Source organism: Rhinolophus ferrumequinum, chromosome 11, assembly GCF_004115265.2.
Source record: "Rhinolophus ferrumequinum isolate MPI-CBG mRhiFer1 chromosome 11, mRhiFer1_v1.p, whole genome shotgun sequence".
Classification (NCBI taxonomy): domain Eukaryota; kingdom Metazoa; phylum Chordata; class Mammalia; order Chiroptera; family Rhinolophidae; genus Rhinolophus; species Rhinolophus ferrumequinum.
Genome location: NC_046294.1, coordinates 59,258,164 through 59,278,079, shown reverse-complemented (window position 1 = coordinate 59,278,079; position 19,916 = coordinate 59,258,164). Strand labels below are relative to the sequence as shown.

General features: G+C 48.3%; 1 protein-coding gene across 3 annotated transcripts in view; it reads left to right on the top strand.

Annotated features, from left to right (window-relative positions):
* Window positions 1–19,916, top strand: part of ME3 (malic enzyme 3) — a 175,006-nt gene that overhangs the window by 143,405 nt on the left and 11,685 nt on the right. For all 3 annotated transcript variants that reach the window (XM_033120709.1, XM_033120710.1, XM_033120711.1), the window contains one exon: window positions 8,272–8,381. In XM_033120709.1, the coding sequence (XP_032976600.1) occupies window positions 8,272–8,381 (110 nt within the window). The remainder of the gene's footprint in view (window positions 1–8,271; window positions 8,382–19,916) is intronic.

Sequence of the window (19,916 nt, the reverse complement as noted above, 5' to 3'; positions counted from 1 at the left end):
TCAAGGGGTGAGGCGATCAGCCACCATCCTCTTCCCAGCACTGGGATTTCTGGCGCCATTTGCGTGCTTGCTCAGGAACTCAGACAAACAGGGAAATCGAGGAGGAAATCCAAACTGTTCCTGAAGCGTTTTCTGTCTGGCCTGCGATTGCTGTAAGAACAGTGGCTGGGGAACGGCCACATTATTCTGGGTTTGTTGCTTAGAAGTTGTTGTTTCCTGTGACGATCTTGTTACCCAATGGGAGTTTTCCCTGTTAGGCCAGAATACCCCCCACAGGAGCCGGCCAGTCTGGCTGCCAGGGCCGGGCTCCCAAGAGGAATCTTCCTGTGAGGGACCTGAGAAGGCAAGGGCTTCAGGGGTCCACTCACACACCCCACTCCCCGCTGGAATCCCTTCCATAGCTTCCATGCCAAGTGACGCTCTGGTAACCATGGAATCACTTCCAGTGACCAGCAGCTTCTTTCCATCCAGTGTTTGAAATCTCTGCCTTACATGGCACTAAAATGTGTCCTTCTGACTTCTACCTGTTGGCTCAAAGCCACATAAAAGAAGTCTCCTTAATTCCCTGTCGACAGAATGGTCCTTCATGTCTTTGAAGATAATCATTATGCTTCATTCCCCTTGGCTTTCTCTTTTTCAGGCTCAGTATTCCCGCCTTCTCCAGTCCATGGTTTCTGGTTTCCTCACCTACACAATAGTTTCCCTGTCACCCTTCTGGATCCTTTCCCAACCCCTGCCCCCAGCAGAATGAGTCACTCCCTCATACATATCTGTCATGGAGCTCTGCTGTGAGGGCTTCACTAGGCTGTGAGGTCCTAGAGGGAGGGAACATGTCTTCTTCCAATTCTAACTGGACTCTGGCTCCACCTCCTCCCATCTCCTTAGGGTCTCTCCATCATTACTGCACTCATCTCTCCTCCATACTGGTTCCTTTATCTCATATGCACACCTCCCATCTCAAAAATAAATCCGTCCTTCATTCCCACATCCTCCAATGGCTGTCAGCCTCCCTCTACTTCATAGCCAAGCGTCTTGAGATTCGTAATCACTGACATTTCCTCCCCTTCCATTTACCCTCTAACCCCCTGCAGAATGGCCCCCTCCCCACCACTCCACTGAAAGTGGTCTGGCAAAGGTCGCAAAAAAGTGTCTAAATGCCAACTCCAGTACACACTTCGAGATCCCTGTTTCACTGGACATCTCAGCAGCATCAGACGTGACTGCTCTGCCTGCCCACCGTCTGCCCTGCTGGTTCCCCTGCTCACTTTCCTTTGCTGGACTCTCTCCTAGCGCCCCAGCACCTCCGACTCAGCGCGTGTCAAACCTGTCGTACCAAGTAAGCCTGTGCTTCCCTATCGCCAAATTCGACAAGCAGTGGACATACCATCCCCCATCCTGGGCTCCTCCTGCTCCTTCATCTTCCACATCTGCCCTGTTATGAAATCCTGCCCTTAATAACCATCCGTGGATGTGCCAGGCTTTTTATATACGTTACCTCATTAAACTCTCACAACAGGACTGCAAGAGCGGTATTATGATCCCACTATACTAGCAGCGAAGACTGAAATTTGGATTAAATCACGTGCTCAAGGTGACACATTTAGTAAGTGATGGAGCCAGACCCTCTCGATCCCAAAGCTCTCCACACTCTGCCTTGCCTCCTTCACATCTTTTACCAGTCGCTCTTCTCCCGTTCGGTCCCCATTGCCTTGTCCCAGATGTTCTTGGTCTCTCACTGGGGTTCCATGATTCTTGATCACCAATATGTCCTCCCACCCCATCATCCACTCTGCTGCCAGAATGAACTTCCTAAAACACATGCCACTTTCCTGCATAAAGCCCCTCAGTGGGTCCCCGTTGCTCTCCAGACTGACTAGCCTCTTTACACAGGCATGTGACGGGGTGGCCACTGGACACCACCCAGCCTCATCTCTCCCGCCTCCGCCCCTTCTCCACACCCCTCTCCCGATCTCCAGCTCTATTTATTTCCCTGGAGCTCCAGGAAGGCCCCCTGGTCTCATTCCACAAGCATGTGCTGTTCCCTCTCCCTGAGGCGCCCTTCTGCCATCCCTTCCCCCACCTACACACGGACCTCCGAGTCCCCTGCTCTGTGAAGCCCTCACCGCCTCTCCCCCAGCCGAGCTGCCTGACCGCTTTCAGGCCTCCCGCATACCTAGCACATACCTTTATGATTCCTCTGGTCACAATATGTTGCAACTGCTTTTTTAGTTTCCTGTGTCCCCATCAGACTATGAGATTCTTGTACTTGTACTTGCCTTTGCCATCTAGCAGGTAAGACAGTCCCTTGTCCACAGTGGTCACTTGGAAATGTTTGCTGAGTTGAATTTTTATATCATACCTAGGATAGTTCCTGACACAAAGAGGATACCCTGCTGTATACATTTCTTTAATAATTAAAGCAGAAACATCAATAAATAATTGTGATGCAATGTGATATATGCTGTTATAGAGAAATATCCAGGGTACCATGGCAGCCTGGAGGGAAGAATTGCTGCTACCCTGACGGTAGAGAAAGCAACGGGTCAGAGAAGCCTTCCTGGAAGAGGTGACATGCCAGCTGTGTCTTACAGTTTGAGTAGCAGTTGGCCTGATGAAAAGGGCCTCCTAGGTGCTTGAGCAAAGACATGGTGCAGTGCATGCCCCACAATGATTGGGGAGCAGCAGCATATGCCAAGGAGGTTGCAAGACCTGCGCAGGCCTTGAGCTTTAAGCTTGGAGCCAAAGTGAACATCACCAAAGGCGTTTGGACATAATCCCAAAGGCAGTGGGAATAAGGATTTTCAGAAAATAAGTGGCATGCACAGATTTGTGTTCAGAACACTAGGGAGGATGCATTGGGGGAGGGGAATAAACCTGAGCTCCGTTATGGTAGGTTCCTGGACAGGAGGAGCAATGGCAGTCTTCTCAGGGACAGATGGCCTTGCCCTGAATCCACCCAGCCCCACCTGGTACAAAGTTCTTTCTGCAGAGGGTTGTGTCTTTCCAAGTGTGCTCCACCTCAGGTGGGGAGGGTAGGACACAGAAGGGTAAAGTGTCTGGTCAAATGAGTTTAGAAGATGCTGGGTTGTACAGGTCTCTTAATGCAGGACTTTTCAGAGCCTTTAATATATATGTAACATTCAGAGTTTCCCAAACAGGGTTAGCCATGGAAACTCTATGTGAAAGCATCTTAAGGGACTCAAGTTTAATGGAAGATGTAAAACAGAATCAAAGACCCTGAGCTTCCATGATTCTGTCAGGGCTGGTTCTTGGAAGGAAAAAATAAATAAAAGAAATAGCTCTGCATTGGGTGACAACCGATGTTCTCACTGAGTCCTCTGCTGTGAGAGTCTTGTGCGTGTGTTTTTTGTTGGGGGAACAGAGTAGGCTCCCATGGAAATATGAGTGGTAGCTTTTAGTCATTCTGTTTGGAGTCAGGCTGAGCAAATTCACCTGCTCCTCCCAGATCCCTCGTGTTTGTTCAGGCCTGAAAGAGGTCAGGCCCAGGTGTTTGAAAGAATGACAGGTCCTGACCTACGGAAAGAGAAACCAGGTCGGCAGCCCCTGGAATGTTCTGCTCTCACCACCTCCCTCACGCAGCATTCAGGCAGCTTGCTGGTGGGGGAAGGGCGGAACAGCCACCTCAGAATCCCCTTACCCTCCGGAGGCTGCATCCCAGGTGGTAGGGACCCTGCTCGATTGGTCCTGGCCTGGGTCCTGTCACATTGTCACACACAACTCACCAGGGCTCCCAGGCACAGGTGGCCGTTTGCAGGCTTCCTCTTGCTTGAGCCCTGGGGGGAAGAATTTAAATACCCACCCCCCTTCAGTCGGCCTTGTGTCTTTAAGTGAGCCCTGACCTTGGAATGCCTTCCCTGGCAGCTCCACGGCCATTTCCCAGCTGAGTCCCCAGGGGTGAGAAGTCCGGGCAGCTCCACTCATGGCTTGGGGAGGGGCCTCTTTGTCCATGGCAGGAACTCTCCCCTAGAGAAGCATCAGAAGTTCCTCAGCCCCTGCCAGGGCTTCAGGGTGAAGAGTTCAAAAGAGCAGAAGGGGACCGATAAGCAGGAGCCTCCCCAGTGAGGAGGGCTTCTGTAGGCAAGAGGTCAGCAATACGCTGCCAGCACTAAAATCAGGGCCCAGAGCCCCGAGAGGGGGCAGCTGTACAACCCGGAGGGTGACTGCCTCAGCCCTGCTCACTCAGCTGGTCGGCTGGGCTTCAGCTCAAAAAGGACTCCAACTCTAAAAGGACTCCAAAATACTCTCTCAAGACTTTCCTGTCACATGTTGCTCTTACTCAGAATGGTCAGACCTCCCTACTTTGGACTTGTAGAATTATCTGAGCGAAGCTCCTGGTGTATCTACTCCAGCCATACACTAAGTAGCCTCTGCTACTCTTCAGCCCTCAGAGCAGGAAACTGAGACCCAGAGAGAAAGGGGCCTCACCCAAGACTCAGAGCTTATGTTAGAGACAGAGAGAAAACACGGTTTTCCTGTGCCCCAGTGCAGTATTTTCTTCACCACATGGCACTTCCCTTCTCTATGGAGAAAGAAATCCAACTTTTTCATCTACTTAGTTTTATCCTTTACAGACTCATGTGGCCATTGAAACTAAACTAAGGTAAGTTCTAGAGGCCGGTAGAACTGGGTTCAGATTCCAGCTCCATGACTTTCCAACTGCAGTAAACAACCCCTGGGCAAATAACGTCTGTAGCTCAGGAATCCTTCTCAGAAATAGCACCTACTTCGTAAAGGCATGTGGAGATTAATTGAGATAATATTCCAAAAGCTCAGGGAGATGCCCAGCAGGTAATAAACAATAAGCTTTGGTTATTTTTGTTACTGTTGTTAGCAGTAGTAAGTGTTCATGAATATATGTAAGGCAATTATAATTGACATTTAAATTGGTGTTATGGTGAAAGTTCAGTACCTATATTTGTAGGTGCTTGAATGAATTGAGAAAATATTTTTTCTCCTAAGCATTTAAATTTTCACTTGGAAATAATGTTTTTGTTCTTAATTGGCTTTTAATTAGTTTAACAAGTTGTCAGGCAAACTCACAACTATTATTTCCACCAACCCTTTCATGTATTTACCCCTCCTTAAAATATTTATTGAACAACTACAGTATCAGCTTATCATAGACGCCCAATAAATGCTTTTGGATGGATGGACGGGTGGGTGGTTGGATGGATGGATGGATGGATGGATAGACAGGTGGATAGATGGATGATGCTAAGAGAGCAGTTGAAGTCATTACCTTTGGTTCAGACTAGCTAGTGGCCTGGATTCATGGCCTCAAAGGAGGGGCCGAGGAACTAGGAGAAAGTGGTGAAGGGCCCAAAGTTCTCAGTGGAGACAAAGAATAGGTGTAGTGGAACTGAGAGATGGAAGGAGAGGCTGTGGTCAGAGACGGAAATGGGCAGTGTGAAATTCTAGAATAGGACTGGTTCCCGGTGAGAAAAGATGCAGGGAGCAGCCATGGGGAAGGGTGTCCAATGTGGATAGGGTTCTGGAGATCTTTGGACCTACTGAGGTCTAGAAACCCTGAGTCTAGTTATTGCATGGGCAATTCACATAGCCTTTTCTGGAATCCAAAGTTCGCACTGAAGTGACCTGAATTAATGAGGTTTTACTCGATATCTCAGCAAATGGCTCCCTAGGGAGGTTCTCATATATAAAACTGAATATACTATGAAAGAGTAATAGTGCACTGAACGAAAGTATTTATTCATAATTCTTGCCTTATTTTTACCTAGAGTGGTACTGTTTAAAGGTCAAATGTGTGTGTGTGTGTGTGTGTGTGTGTGTGTGTGTGTAAGAGACAGAGACAGAGAGAAAAAGGAGAATGTGCATCACATTCTTTTGTTGTCTGACCTTTTCGGCATTTTAGCTCCAGGCCAGTTGTGGAGCTACACTGGGAGTCTTGTGAGGGTTATATATAGCAAAATGTCACCAGCAACCAAAGACATTCTGTTCCCCCTCCCAACCCAAATACTTGAAATTCACACCCTGAACAAAAATTCACAGTAAATTTTGGCTTGGCAAGCACAGCATTATATTTGTGCACAGGAGGGTTTTTGTTTGTTTGTTGTTATCATTTCTCTTCATTGTACAAGGAGATGGTGGGTCAGGAGACACAGCAAACCCCCTGCCCCTCCCCCATCAGCACTTGCTCTATGACTGTGAATAAGAATTGAAGCCAGAATGACACGTATGTTTAGCACTTTACAATTTAAAAGTCACCCTCAAATTTTAATACTAATAACAACCCACAGAAGTTGCCCAGGCAGATATGATTGTGCCCACTAACAGATAGGGACACAGAGGCAGTAAAGAGCAGTGAAGTGACATGTGCAAGATCCCTCAGTTGCATGTCGCAGAGCCAGGTTCAGGCCCACAAGCCTCCTGTCCCCAGCCCAGAAGTCTTAGCCCTGGATTGTGGCAAGTCACTGCCTCTCTCTTCCTGTCCCTGTAACATGAACCCATCTCCAGGTCCCCCACTAACAGCCCCAGCTCACTAAGTTTCTCGAAGGACCATGGTAGGAGCAAATATTTGCCTGCCTACTGGCATTTCTACTGTACAGGGTAAGTAAGTCTCGCACAACATTATGAGGTTGGAAACAATGTTTTCTAGGCCATTTCAGTGCTACTCACCCCGTCACCTGCCTCATCAGACAGATGCTCCCCATAGCACAGGAAGCCCACGCAGAAGCATGTGCCCACCCGCCTTTTCAGCAAGGTCATAATTCGTTCTTTCTATAGCTGGTCCCAAGCCTCCAGTTCACAGCGGGTTGGGAATGGCAGGCCACTGCTCCCTAACATACGCCCCGACCCTCCTTGCTGATCCATCAGGGCATTTTTTCCTCAATGAACATGACCTCAGAGACTGTTAGTCACAAATTGACACATGAGATGAAATCCTTGTTCTGTCCATGGACTAAGTGATTTTTTAATAATTCATATCACCCCTGCTTCCAGAAAGACTTCAATAAGAGACACAATACGATAAAACTAACGAAACCAGGATCAAAGAGCAAGAGTGGAGTCAGAGGGGAGGTGCGTGAGGAAAGCCTAGGCTGAGAGAACCGACTGCCAAACAGCAGAAAACGTAGCTCTCACCTTCCTCCCAGACAATGTTAGCAGGAAAAATAGGCTATGAGTCTACTCATCTTGTAAGAAATGCAAACTTCTTCCTGACCTTGAACTCGCGGAGGCAGTTTTAGCATAGATTCTACATGAGGCATCTCAGGCAGCTTCGTGAGCACGTCTTCACCCGCCAACGCAGCGTTTCTCAGAGCCCCCTCGCCTGTCAGAGCAGAACCATCTGGAGTGCTGGCCACCAATGCAGATTCCTGTGTAGCACGGGGACCATAGGTGGTAATTAATACCGTATCGTATACTTGAAGCTTGCTAAAAAAGATCTTAAATGTCTTCACCACTGAAAAAACAGAGAACAGTAATGATGGGAGGTGATGGATGTGTCAATTAGCCTGACGGAGGTAATCATTTCACAAGATATATGTATATCACGGTGTACACCTTAAATACATACCGTTTTTATTTGTCGATTATAACTCTGGAGGAAAACAATGCGGATTCCTCAGCCCTACCACCCAAACTCACTGAGTGAGACTCTTTGGCAGATGGGACAGGGGACCTGCACTGTAGACGGGCTCACTAACTGATTCTTCTGCGCCTGTGAGACGGAGGACACCCTCCCTGAGGTGGAAGTAGGGGACAGCGGCTTAATCGTAGCTGCCTCTCAGCCTTTCTTGCATCTTCTCAGGGAGCCATGCCTGAACCCAGAAGAGTCTCTAATGGAGGAAGTCATGGCCTCGGGGCCCACCCAGGGAGCGATTGGAACAGGGCAGTGGCTCCCAGGTCCCTGGGCAAGCCGGGCTGTCTGCACGCACTTGGGTTTAGAGTGAGATTTCTGCTGGGATTTCAGATGGCCACAGGCCATAGAAAGAGCAGGCCCTATCTCAGCCCTTCCACGTGGTGGCCCACGTGAGCCACCAGCCCACCTCAGAGACAGTGAGGTGGGCTCCGCTGACCACCAAGCCCACTGCCCCTACTCTCCCTTCCCCATCTTCATCCATAATGAGGTAGGCAGAGCCCAGGAGTCCAGGAGCCGGCCAGGTGGCAAACACCCGGGTGAATGAGCCATGCCATACTCCCCCACCTGCTGGCCTGCCTGCGCCTCCTCCCCACTGCCAGGGATCTGCCTCGCGGAGGCAACCATGCGTTCTTTCCTTTCCCTCCCCACAGGTTTGGAATAAATTGTCTCATCCAGTTTGAAGACTTTGCCAATGCCAACGCCTTCCGCCTGCTCAACAAATACCGCAACAAATACTGCATGTTCAACGATGACATCCAAGGTAAGTTTCCACCCCGCCTGACAAAGCCACCGAGGGAGGACGAATGCCTTTTCAAAGGCTCGCTGGGGTGCCAAAGCGGGGGTACCTCTTAGCTGGTTTCCTGCCAGCAGATATCGAAGAAAGCACATCAACCTTGTATCAATTCCCATGGTGCTAATTCTTAGCTCTGTGACCTTGAACAAGTCCCGTGCCTTTGCTAGGCCTTCGTTTCCTCACCTCTAGAATGGAGAGCATTACTGCGTCAGAGAAAAGTAAGAATCATGTGATTTCATAGGGGTAAGAAATGCTAAGCTGTGATGCCATTTTCTAGCTGGTTGAACTTGGGCAGATCAGATCTCCGAGCTGCAGTTTCATCATCTGTTCGATGAGGGTGACAATAACTGCCTTGGAAGAGTCCTGTGAAAACTGAAAGAGTTAATATGCACGTAGGACTCTCAGACCAAAGTATCAATCGCCATAAAAATGGCCTTCCCCAGCCAGAAGGATTTGCTCTTAGATTTTCCAAGCACAAAATGTATCCTTGTCGGAGAATCAGGACAAGTCCTTCTCTTAACTTGACTGGAATGTGTGCTCCTCAGAATGATATCCCTGAAAGACATGGCACCAGGGCCCCAGAGCACGCCAAAAAGCCAATGGGAAACATCTTCTAGTTCAGGATCAACTTTGGTGACCTGTGCTAGGGACCAGAAATAGCTGAAGGCCTTTGACTCTTGCTGCGGGGATGCCACTGTGTGAAACTGGAGTGGAAAGGGAAGTCCCTCGGGGAACCTCTCTCCTGATCCAGGATCCAGGCGTTGTTCATAAGGAGCTCTGTGAGCAATTCCTGGGATTTTATAAAGCCCAAGGGAGACCTTGATGACATATGGGTTATTATTTAACAAATGAAGTGTTGGCAAGCAAAATCTTTAAAAACCAAGGATGCATGTGAGGTGAAAAGAACAAGTCGGTGGGGGACAGGTGTTGATCCTGGGGAGTAAGCAATTGGCCAACCCCTCGTTTTGCAGAGAGGCCCAAAGCGGTCACGACTTTGTATCAAATGAGCTAAGAGGATTCAAACCCAGGTAATGATAGCTAATGTTTAGAGCTGAATATTTAATAGACATCAGGTAGTGTATAGTAATTTAATATAAATAATGTTATGTAAAGAACATTTAATCCTATGAGATATTATCATCTTCTGTCTTCTAAATGAAGAAAGTGAGGCACAGAGAGAAGTACCTTCTGTAGCCAATAAGCACAGAGTTGAAATTTGGACTGTAAATTCCAATGTGGTTCCTAATCACTCACCTTACTGTTCCCAGATTTTATACTTCTACTACAAAACCAAATGCCTCTTCCTTGCCTGTGGTCCACATTAAGGGCTAAAGAAAGGTGACTAAATGATTTTTTGGTTTTTTGGGTTGTTTTTTTTTTTGTATTCATTATAAATTTTCAAGAGACAGGATAACATAGTTAAGCATATTTTAGATAATTAAGGATGAAAATATATGACTTCAGCACTGCAGAGTGGGTGCCCAGGGAGAGAAGACCCCAAAAGGGAAAACTGACACATGGCAACCCCCCAAGCTTGTCAGCATGCTGTTCCCCTAGCCATGATACACGGGCCTGGGACCAGCCCTGGAGCCCAGGAGGCCCGGCTGAGGGAGGGAAGCAGTCAGTCGCTGCCGCTGCTCACCTCACTGACAGCCCAGAGGGCTGGGCTGCGCCTGTGGCCCTAGAGGAAACACCTGCTAGTCCCTGACCAGCTCCCCTGTCATGGCACTCACCCATGAGTCAGCCACAGGACAGCCACCCCCCTGAGCCCACCGGGCTGCCAAGGCCAGAGGGTGGACGTGGAAAACAAGTCTATGTGGGCAACACCTGTGCACAGACTCCAGCTGTGCAGACACACACACACAGCCACATGTGTGTACATCCTCATAAACACAGGCACAGGGACACATCGGGGTCCGGCAGTCCATCCGCTCCCATCGCCCCCACACTGCTGCCAGAACACACCTCTGAGATGAAACGATGGCTGTCGACCCCCTCTGCACGAGAAAGCTGTCACTTCCTCACTGGAAGTACCTGCCTGCTTGTGTCCCACCTCCACCCCGACCAAGCTCTCTCTCTCTCCCCTCTTACCCGCCCTTACTTGTATCTTATGACGTCCTTCCCAGTCAGTCCTCTCTGTGTGTGAAAGTTCTGTTCTTCATCTTGGGGTACCCTCCCCAGGCCCTTTGCCACGCACCCTTCAAGACGCAGCTCAAGGGTGTCCTGTCCCAGGGAAGGCCCCACCTCAGCGCCCACTTCCCCAGTCGAATTTGGGTGTACACCAGGCACCCCCCCAGCCACCTGTTCACCCTGTCAGTTTTCTTACCACACTGTACCCCAGACACGTGCACTGGGTTGTCTGTCTCCCCAAGAGATAGTAAGCTTCCGGAGGCAGGAACCATGTCTTATCTATTCTCATTCCCCAGCTGTCTGGCACATTGTAGATGCTTCATAAATGTTTGAAGAATAAATGAATGAAGTGTACGTATGCAAATTGACATTCTCATAAGCACACCCACCTGTTCATGTATGTTGATCCCAAGGGCACATCCTCAACACTCCACATGTCTCAGACTCTGCTTCCCAGGGAACCCAAGCTGTGCCAAATAATAACATTTTTGCACATAGAACTTTAGGTTTTGTTTGTTTGTCTTTTCCCCTTCTTCCCTCTCCCCCACTCCAGTTCAAGCCGTTGTTTCTCAGTCTCATTGTGTGTAGGACAGAGTTCCCTGGCCCATGCTGGTGTTATGAGCCTTGGGGAGAGGACAGACATTGCTATCCTATGTCACTGATCAGGAAACAGAAGTTCAAGGGTTACGTTTTGCTTAAGTTTGTGCCAGACAGGCACAGAGCTGGGACTAGTTATTTCTGGATAATAGTAACTGGAACCTAGTTATTTCTGACTCAAACTCTCCACTCTCTGTCCAAGACATCAGGCTGTCTGTTCTCCTGTGTCGGTGAAATGGTGCAGTGAGTCTTCTTGCTCAGGATTAAGTTCCAGACCCCACCCAAGCATGGGGATCACTGCATCCTGCTGCTCTCCTCACCTCTCTCAGTCCCTCCTCGAACTCCCACAGTTTACAAACCCAAAGATGAGGGGAGGGGAAAGGGTTTGACCACAGCCACCAGCTGGTTAGTGATGGGTCGAGGATCAGAAGCCTGTGCTGTGTGTTCTCATTGCTGAGTGGACTGAGGAACTAATGGGGCAACATGGAAGGTTAAGCTTCTGCTAGAATTGGCCTCCTTTACCTCTAAATACAAAGGAAAGAGAAATGAAATGTAAGACTACACGGCCTTGCTCAAAAATAGAAAAGGAATGCCTGCATGCACAGTATTAGAGAGGGTTGGGGGAAAGGGTGGGAGAGAAGGGACAATCGCAGTGGGGATCAGAAACCAAAGCCATGCCACGTGTGGTTGCTGGAGACAGGCCAGTCCACCCCGGCAGTTCGTACCTGTGGTCAGAATCTTCTAGAACCCCACACAGGCCAGGGGCTGGAACCTGGCTGCCCAAATGAAGATGAGACTGGGCCATGCTGCATGCTCTGAACACCATCCCAGCCTCGTGTCCTCAGTGGAACAAGGACAGATGTGACTAAAAGCCTAAGGATCCCACCAGCCTGAGCTCCATGAGGTCAGGCCCATGCCTGGTGCTGAGCAGGAGCTCAGGCACATGGTTTGAAGTGCGTCCCAGGAGGTGATGCCGTAACACACAGCTGGGAACCACTGACCCCATAGGGCCATGGGTCCTCTGGAGCCCCAGCTGGAAGGGTCGAGTGCTCCCCAGGGCTGCCAATGTCTCCTGCTCCCACTACAGCTCAGACTCCCGGAAAGCCTCAGTGCCCAGGCAGGTTCTCAGTGAGCAGGGCTGCCAACACACTGACTCATAGCTGGCAGCCTCTTCAGGAATTTTGGAAAACGCAGCGAGCGGCTCAGGTGACTTTGTTGTTTCAGCTGGGACCAAGGAAGCCTCCCTGCTCTTAGGGGAAGAGGGAGACCTTGAGGAGAAATGGTAATAGGAATGGTCATGCCGGAGGCCAGGCCCGCTGTGTCCTTCCAAAGGAGTCAGGTCCAAGACCCTGCTGGCCTAGTGACCACGGGCCCCCAGCCTCTACTGCTAGCTGCCCGCAGGGTGTGGCTGGGGACAAGAAAACCCAGCTGGCATGTCAGCTCCAGAGCGTCCTCCTACCTCACCAGTCTTCCCTGGACCTGCATTGCCCCCAACTCTTGCCACATCCCCAGGGGCGGACGGCCTGTCAGGGTGCCTGTGTTATGGTATGGGGGGCTGTCCTCACCCCCTCACACTTTCAGGTTTTTATGCGCGAGTCAGAGAGCTTAATAGACATTAGATTCCCCACTTGTCTGCTTTGCAGCTTTGACCAAGTGGCTTAAATCCTCACAGCCTTCTTTTCCTTATCTGTCAAATGGACATAAGGGTATTAACAACGGTGACTGATAATCAGCCGGTATCGCTAGAATGACCAGGGTGCTCTCATAAGGCCCGCCTCTGTCCCAGTTGGCTACAGCTTACGCCAATTCCTTGTTACGTAGTTCCATCATCACCCCCGTTTATGGCACCAGGTTGTTGTAAGGATGATGGTGATCACAGGCAGAGACAGGCACAGAACGTACTCAGTGCTGGTACCTAGCACTAACACGGCTGGTGCAGAGTGGACTCCCGGCACATGGGTAAGGGAAGGAGGAAGGGCTGAGACCTGAGCCAGACAGGTGTTGGTGGAGGTGAGGAGAGGAACCAGGGTGAGCGCAGGACCTGGGGAGCGTGAGGAGAGAGGAGGCAGGGTCCCACCTCACCTCTCCACTTTCCACATACACTCGATTCTTCCAGCCCATCGAATTGCTCACATTTCTGTGAATTTTCTTCCAACACTGTGATTTTGAATGTGCTCATCCCTCTGCCTAGAACTCTTTTCCGCTCTTGGCTAATTTCTCTTTGTCCTGAAGGGCTCAAGCCCTCACCTTCCCCAAGACACTGCACCCAGGGCCACACCTGTTCCACAGGCAGGATCCCATCCTTCCCCAGGGCTTGGGAATAATGCAAAGAGGAGTCACCCTATTTGCAGCATGCATCCAAGCACCCCAGGGCTCAGACGCCACCGTAGGAAAGGGGAGCTCAGTAGGAAAGGTCCAGCTCAGAAGACTGTGCAGCTGACCCGTCCTGGTGTTTTCAAGACACCAGGGTTCTTTCCAGCTGTCAGGGGTCTGCTCCTCCGCCGCCGACACCACCATACACAGTGAGCAGCAGTTCCGGACCTTTCTGTTCTCTCTCCCCCACAGTGACACTTCCCCTAGTCTCTTCAACCGGATGTCTCCCCCGTCCCCCAAATCTTCCTTTTCATTAAATCCTGTGTGCTGAGGCTGTTCTTCACTCACAGGGCTGTCCCAGCCCTGAGGGTCACATGCGTCTCGAGCATCTAATACTGGCTTCTCGGGGACCTCCTCCTTAGCCTGTTACATCAGTTACATCCCCAGAGAAGCCGAGAAGATGGTAACGATTCTCTCTGGTTCCTTCCAAATTGTGGCAGAATGGGCCTAATGCCACTTTCCTCCATGGGCCAGGAACTGCTTTCTAGAGTCTAGGGGTCCAGAAAATTTCCCTCATGGTAAAGACATAGGGTTGAAGCAGTCAGAGAAGGCTTTTGCTTCGTGTCCAATAAGGAGATCTTGAATTTTCTGGACATTTATGCTGTTGACCCCCTTAGACATCCAAGGCCTAGCCCAGGGAAGCCCCAGACCTGGTTCTCAGTTTCCATTAGAAACACACTAATGAACAATGAATGGAGGTGATTCTGTGGCTCGTGGCAGCAAGCCTGGCCTGGAGTAGAGGACACCCAGTCCCCCCATGCCACAGGCCTCCAAAGTCAGCCTAGCCAGAGCCCAACTCCCCGTCCTTCCCACTGCCCGGGACAGCAGCCTGGCCTCTCCTGATAAATAGCTACTTCTTTCCTTCTTCTCCAATAACCTGTTGTTTAGCATGGAAACTCCTTTAACCTTGTCAAACGTGACTGGTAAAAGCAGAATAGAAACTATATTCTCAGCTTGTCCTTTTGTGCTGTTTCTTGAACCTACAACCTCCAGGACTCAGTTTGCAGGAAATGTAATTGTGGAAAGCTCCCTCCGAAAAGGAAAATTTGTTTTTCTTTCATTGTGAATGAGGAACAATCAGTTGTTTTGTGCTGCTCATGGCCTTTTCGGGCACAAGCCATGTTCCAACACGTCCCTGGATCCGTGGGTTATTCCAGGGGGTTTCCTCCAGAAAGCTAAGCAGCTTCCTTTCTCTCCATTTATAGATCCCTAACATGTTTCCCAAGAGTCCCCCAAAATGAAAGTTAATGATGGAGATAACTTTATTTGCCAAACTTTGTAATATGGGGTTTAAGTAACTGCTATTTCTCCTCTTGAGTTCTGGTCTGTAATTAGGGTAACTTGCCACTTCAGAGGATGGCCTCAAAGGAAGATCCCAGAAAGGTGACCATGAAGAAGTAGCCAGCGAGGGCAGGGTGAGAAGCCAAGTGCAGGGAGAGTTTTCCAAAGGAAAAATGAGCAATGATCTCAAATGCTGCTGAGCAGTCAAGGAAGAGGAGGGCTGAGGCCTGACCCCTAACTTTGGTGCAGTGGAGGTGCTGGTGACATTCACAAGAGGTGGGAACAGTCACTTAGTTGGACTGGGTGTCAGGGAGATCAAGAAGAAAGGAAATGGAGGCAATGAGTATATTCAGCTCTCTAGAAGACTTTGGCGGTAAAGGGAAGTAGGAAATAAAGTGGGAACTACATAGGGTCACGGAAAGGCTATTCCAGGAGCGAGCTGCATGACATTGCTAAGCTGCTGGCAGTGATCCGGTAGACAGGGAGGAATTGAGGCTGCAGAAGACAGGGGAGAGAAAGACGTGACAAATTCTTCGAGTAGGCAGAAATGATGGCGTCCGGCACATACCTGGAGGTGCCTTTAGCTAGGAGCAGGGGCACTTCGTCAAAAGTGAGGGGGCGGAAAAGCAAAGCATGTGGACATGGATGCAGAGATTTTATAGACTTGGCGGTGAGAGGATTCAGAAGTTCTCTCCCGGTAGTTTCTATTTTCTTTGAATCTCACTTTCCACCTTGGGGGGTGGGGGGAAAAAAGGACATTAGTACCTACTTCACAGAATTGTTGTGAAGATTCAGTGAACAAATGCAGGTAAGCATACACCTAGCACGGAGCCAAGGTCATGGAGAGGGTAATCAATAAATAGCAGTTGCCCCGTGTCCTTTCATTGACATTTTCAACTCTTTCCTATCATATTTCCCGTTGGTTTGTGTTTTCCACCTCTCCCAGAGTCATGGCTGAAAATTTTACATACCCTGCCTAAATTCACTTCCCTCTACCTGTACTACCACTCGCCCCTCAGATCTCCCCCATGGAAACCTGTATTATGTGGCTCCTGCAACCTTTAGCTTTAGAGTCAGGAAAGGCTGTCTGAGCTGCATAGACCCAGAAGGAGTGGAAGCAGCATCCAGGTTTTCCTGCTTTGCTTCTAACTGGATGGCTGGCAAGCCACTGCTTCTCTCTGACCTCGTTTTCCTCACCTGTACAATTGTTGGATGTCATGCTCTCCATTCCCAATCCAGCACCCTATTTCGCAGGTAAGCCGTTATGCAAACTGCAGGTTCTAACCACAAAAGATATTTAACACCCTAGAAGGTAAAGATCCATCAAGAGCGCAAGCAGTGTCTTGGGGAGCTTCCCTGATGAAATATCTTTGGCGCCATCTGGTGGCAGGTGCTTTGTACATCTCCTCCTTTCAGGAGGCAGAAAGCGGTCCCGAAGTAGAATCCAAGGAGCAGAAAACTCCCTCTCTATCCAGTGGACGGAAACCAGTACTTCACCTAGAGAAGCCATCTAGTTCAGTGGGTCTCAAACGTAAATGGGCGTATAAATCATCTGGACAACTTTTGGATAACAGATTCTGCCTCGTAAACTAAAATGGAAGCAAGTTTTGGGGGGCAAAAAGTAAGACGGATGAGATTGTTTGCAGGGAAACCGAGCTATAGGGAATAGTCACCATTATAAGTGGACTTTGAGAAAATGATAGACAAAGGGTATTTGGGGATTTGGGAGGAGGGTCCTACCTTCCAACTCTCACCACCTCTGTAAGTGATTTAAATAATTTCAAATGGCTTTTTGATCCTTTATTGGATGTCAGCTTGGTGTTCCTTTCCAATGCGGTACAGTGCTGAGCCTGGCCATGACATAGCCCAGCTTTAGTTAGGTTACATAAAAAGTAGATGTCCGAAAAGAAGGCAACGATGCCTGGGAAAAGCAGAAAATGCCTGGCAGAGGAAATCATTTAGGCTGAATCTTAAGGAATAAATAATGAACTGCAGAAGGATCCCACAGCTAGGGGGCACAGCAAGGGCAAAGCACACAAGTGAAAAAACATGTGGCCTGTTGATGAATAATGCGCCTGGAACATAGAGTACATGGGGAATCACGAGGCTGCAAAGTGTACTGATAGCATACTTTTCTACAGGTAAACTAACAAAAAGTATATCATGAACGATTCCTTTATAACAGTCATCACACTTGTAATCATTTAATAACTTCTTTCTTTTTTTTTTTAAAGATTTTATTGGGGAAGGGGAACAGGACTTTATTGGGGAACAGTGGGTACTTCCAGGACTTCTTTCCAAGTCAAGTTGTGGTCCTGTCAATCTTAGTTGTGGAGGGTGCCGTTCAGCTTCAAGTTGTTGTCCTTTCAGTCTTAGTTGTGGAGGGCCCAAACCTCAGTAAATGCACACTGAGCTCCCTGGCGACCCTCAGATGATGTTCGGAAGCCCAGTAGTCCTCAGCCATGGCTCTGGGACCCTGCTGACACTTCAGCAGTCCCCCCCAGGCCATAGCTGTGTGAAGGCTGCAGAGCCTGCACCCTATCTTCTGGGGAGTATCGGGTCCCGCCTTCTAATGTCCACAGTGACGAATGTGCATTTATTAGTCTCCAACTGTTTGCCAAGCCACCTATCTCAGCCCACCACACAGCCTCTAAGCCAGGCACAAATCCAACCCATGTTCTGGGAGAAGGCCCCACTCCAGAGCTACCAAAAAGCAACCCCCTGGAAAACTGGAAAGAGAAAACAAAATTCACTCATACTTCCACCCTGCAACCATTAGTATTTTGCAGTTCCTTCCAGATTCGCTGTGTGTATTTTTTTACTATTAGAATCATGATATGTAGACTATTTAAGGTTCTCTTCCTTACAACTAACCCCATGAATCATAGTTTGGGGGTTAAGAGCACAGATCGGGTTAAGAGCCCGATTCCCCAGGAACAAAGCCTCATTCTGTTATGTGATCTTGGACAATCCGGCAAACTGCTCTGTACCTCATTTTTCCAATCTGTAAAATGGGGATGATGATAATAGGAGTAAATAAGTGTCTTTACATTAAGACATATAAAGCACTTAGAACAATATGTTACTAACTTCATAGCATTTTCTGTGTTGCTACGTACCATGTTTTCCCAAAAATAAGACCTAATCGGAAAATAAGCCCTTGCGTGATTTTTCAGGAGGACATCCCCTGAACATAAGCCCTAATGCATCTTTTGGAGTAAAACTTAATATTGGACCCGGTCTTATTTTCCGGGAAACACGGTAATCTTCACAACAATCATTTTTAATGGCTACAATATAGTTTACTGAGTATCTACACAAGCTAATTTATTTAACCATTACTCCTTTGTTAGGTTTGTTATTTGTAGTCATTCTGCATTATAAATAGCACTGTCATAAATATCCTAGGACATACATTTTGAAATTTTCCATGCATAGATTCCCAGAAGTAGAAGCATGAGGTCAAAGGGCAAAAAAAATTTTATGCCTTTAGTCTATACTGGGAAGAAATAGTTTTCCAAAAAACAGCTGTAGCTCTTTAAAAGGCAATGCATGCTGGAACTTTTTGCTTTTCACTGCTCCTTCACCAGCCCTAGTTAACATTGATTTCTTTGTTTTGTGCAACTTTAACAAGCCATAAATAGTCCCACTTTAATTTACTTTTCTTTGACCATCATAGAAGCTTATCATTGTATAGGGACAGAGTCCCAGAGAGCAATTTCCAGGCTCTCGTCCTCACATGGAAAGGTGCTGGCTTGGGTAGTAGATGGCCATCAGCTGTAACCAGTTAGCCACTGGCCACTGATATAACTGCCATGGCTAAACTAGCAAGCACGGATTGCAGTTAGCAAGTGGGTTGATTGGTTGGCGGAGAAGCTGATGGCGGATTGCAGATCATGTGGCTCCTACTTCCTGTGTCTCCAACCCAGCAGCTAGCGAGAATAGAGTGGTATGAATCCCCTACCCATGGTTCCGTGGGTGCTCCTTTTTGGCCTCCCCATATCCTGCGTTCTTATGCGGGGAGCGGGACCAGAGACCCCGCAGGCCGCCTAGCATGACACATTGCCAACTGCAATTACTTTATTATGAACTCTGTCAGTCAAGTTCCACACCAGTTGCTTTAACAGAGAAAACCTGATGCCAAGAATTGTGAATTATGTATTAAGGAATTGAAAAGCCAAATAAAACAGTAAGGATCTCTACCACCCCTGGGGCTGGAGAAGCAAAGGGAAGATGAGGCGGCGGCTGGCTTAGTATCTGTGTCTCTGAGGGGTGTGCTACCAGGCTGGTTCTATAAGTGAGGGACACACTGCAAACTGCATTCAGCTGCTGCTCCGGGGACAAACTGCTGCTGTAAAGGTGAAAAACCAAGGCTGTAGGGTTGCCAGATTTAGCAAAACAAAATGCAGATGCCCAGTTAAATTTTAATTTCAGATAAACAATTTTTTTAGAACATTTATGCTAGCTCATAGGACATACTTACAATAAAACATTATTTGTTAACAGAAACAAACCCATAGATACAGAGAACAAAACGACAGTTGCCAGATGGGAGGGATTGGGGGGGATGGGTGAAAAGGTGAAGGGATTAAGAAGTACAAATTGGTAGTTACGAAATAGTCAAGGGGATGTAAAGTGCAGCATAGGGAATATAGTCAATAATATTGTAATAACTGTGCATGGTGCCAAGAGGGTATTAGACTAATGGGGGGGAATCACTTTGTAAATTATATAAATGTCTAACTACTCTGCTGTACACCTGAAACTAATATAAAATAATATTGAATGCCAACTGTCATTGAAAATAAATTTTTGAAAAACATTTGTTGTTTATTTGTAATTCAAATTTAACTAAGTGGCCTACATTTTACCTCGCAATCTTAAAAGGCAGGATGATACTGGAAAAGAGTTCCTAGCCCCTCAGCTAGCCTTTCAGTCGCCCTCTGGCGCCCCCTATTGTCAGAGCCCAGCATAGAGCCAGTTAACAAAGCTGAAAAGTGGTTTGTAGACAAAGCAGAGTCAAGAGTGGGTTTGAAGCTGAGAAACAATCACCCACCAATTGGTACAGTCCACCCTTTGAACTATTCAGCATCCATACGCCATTTTATACACAGGTACTTC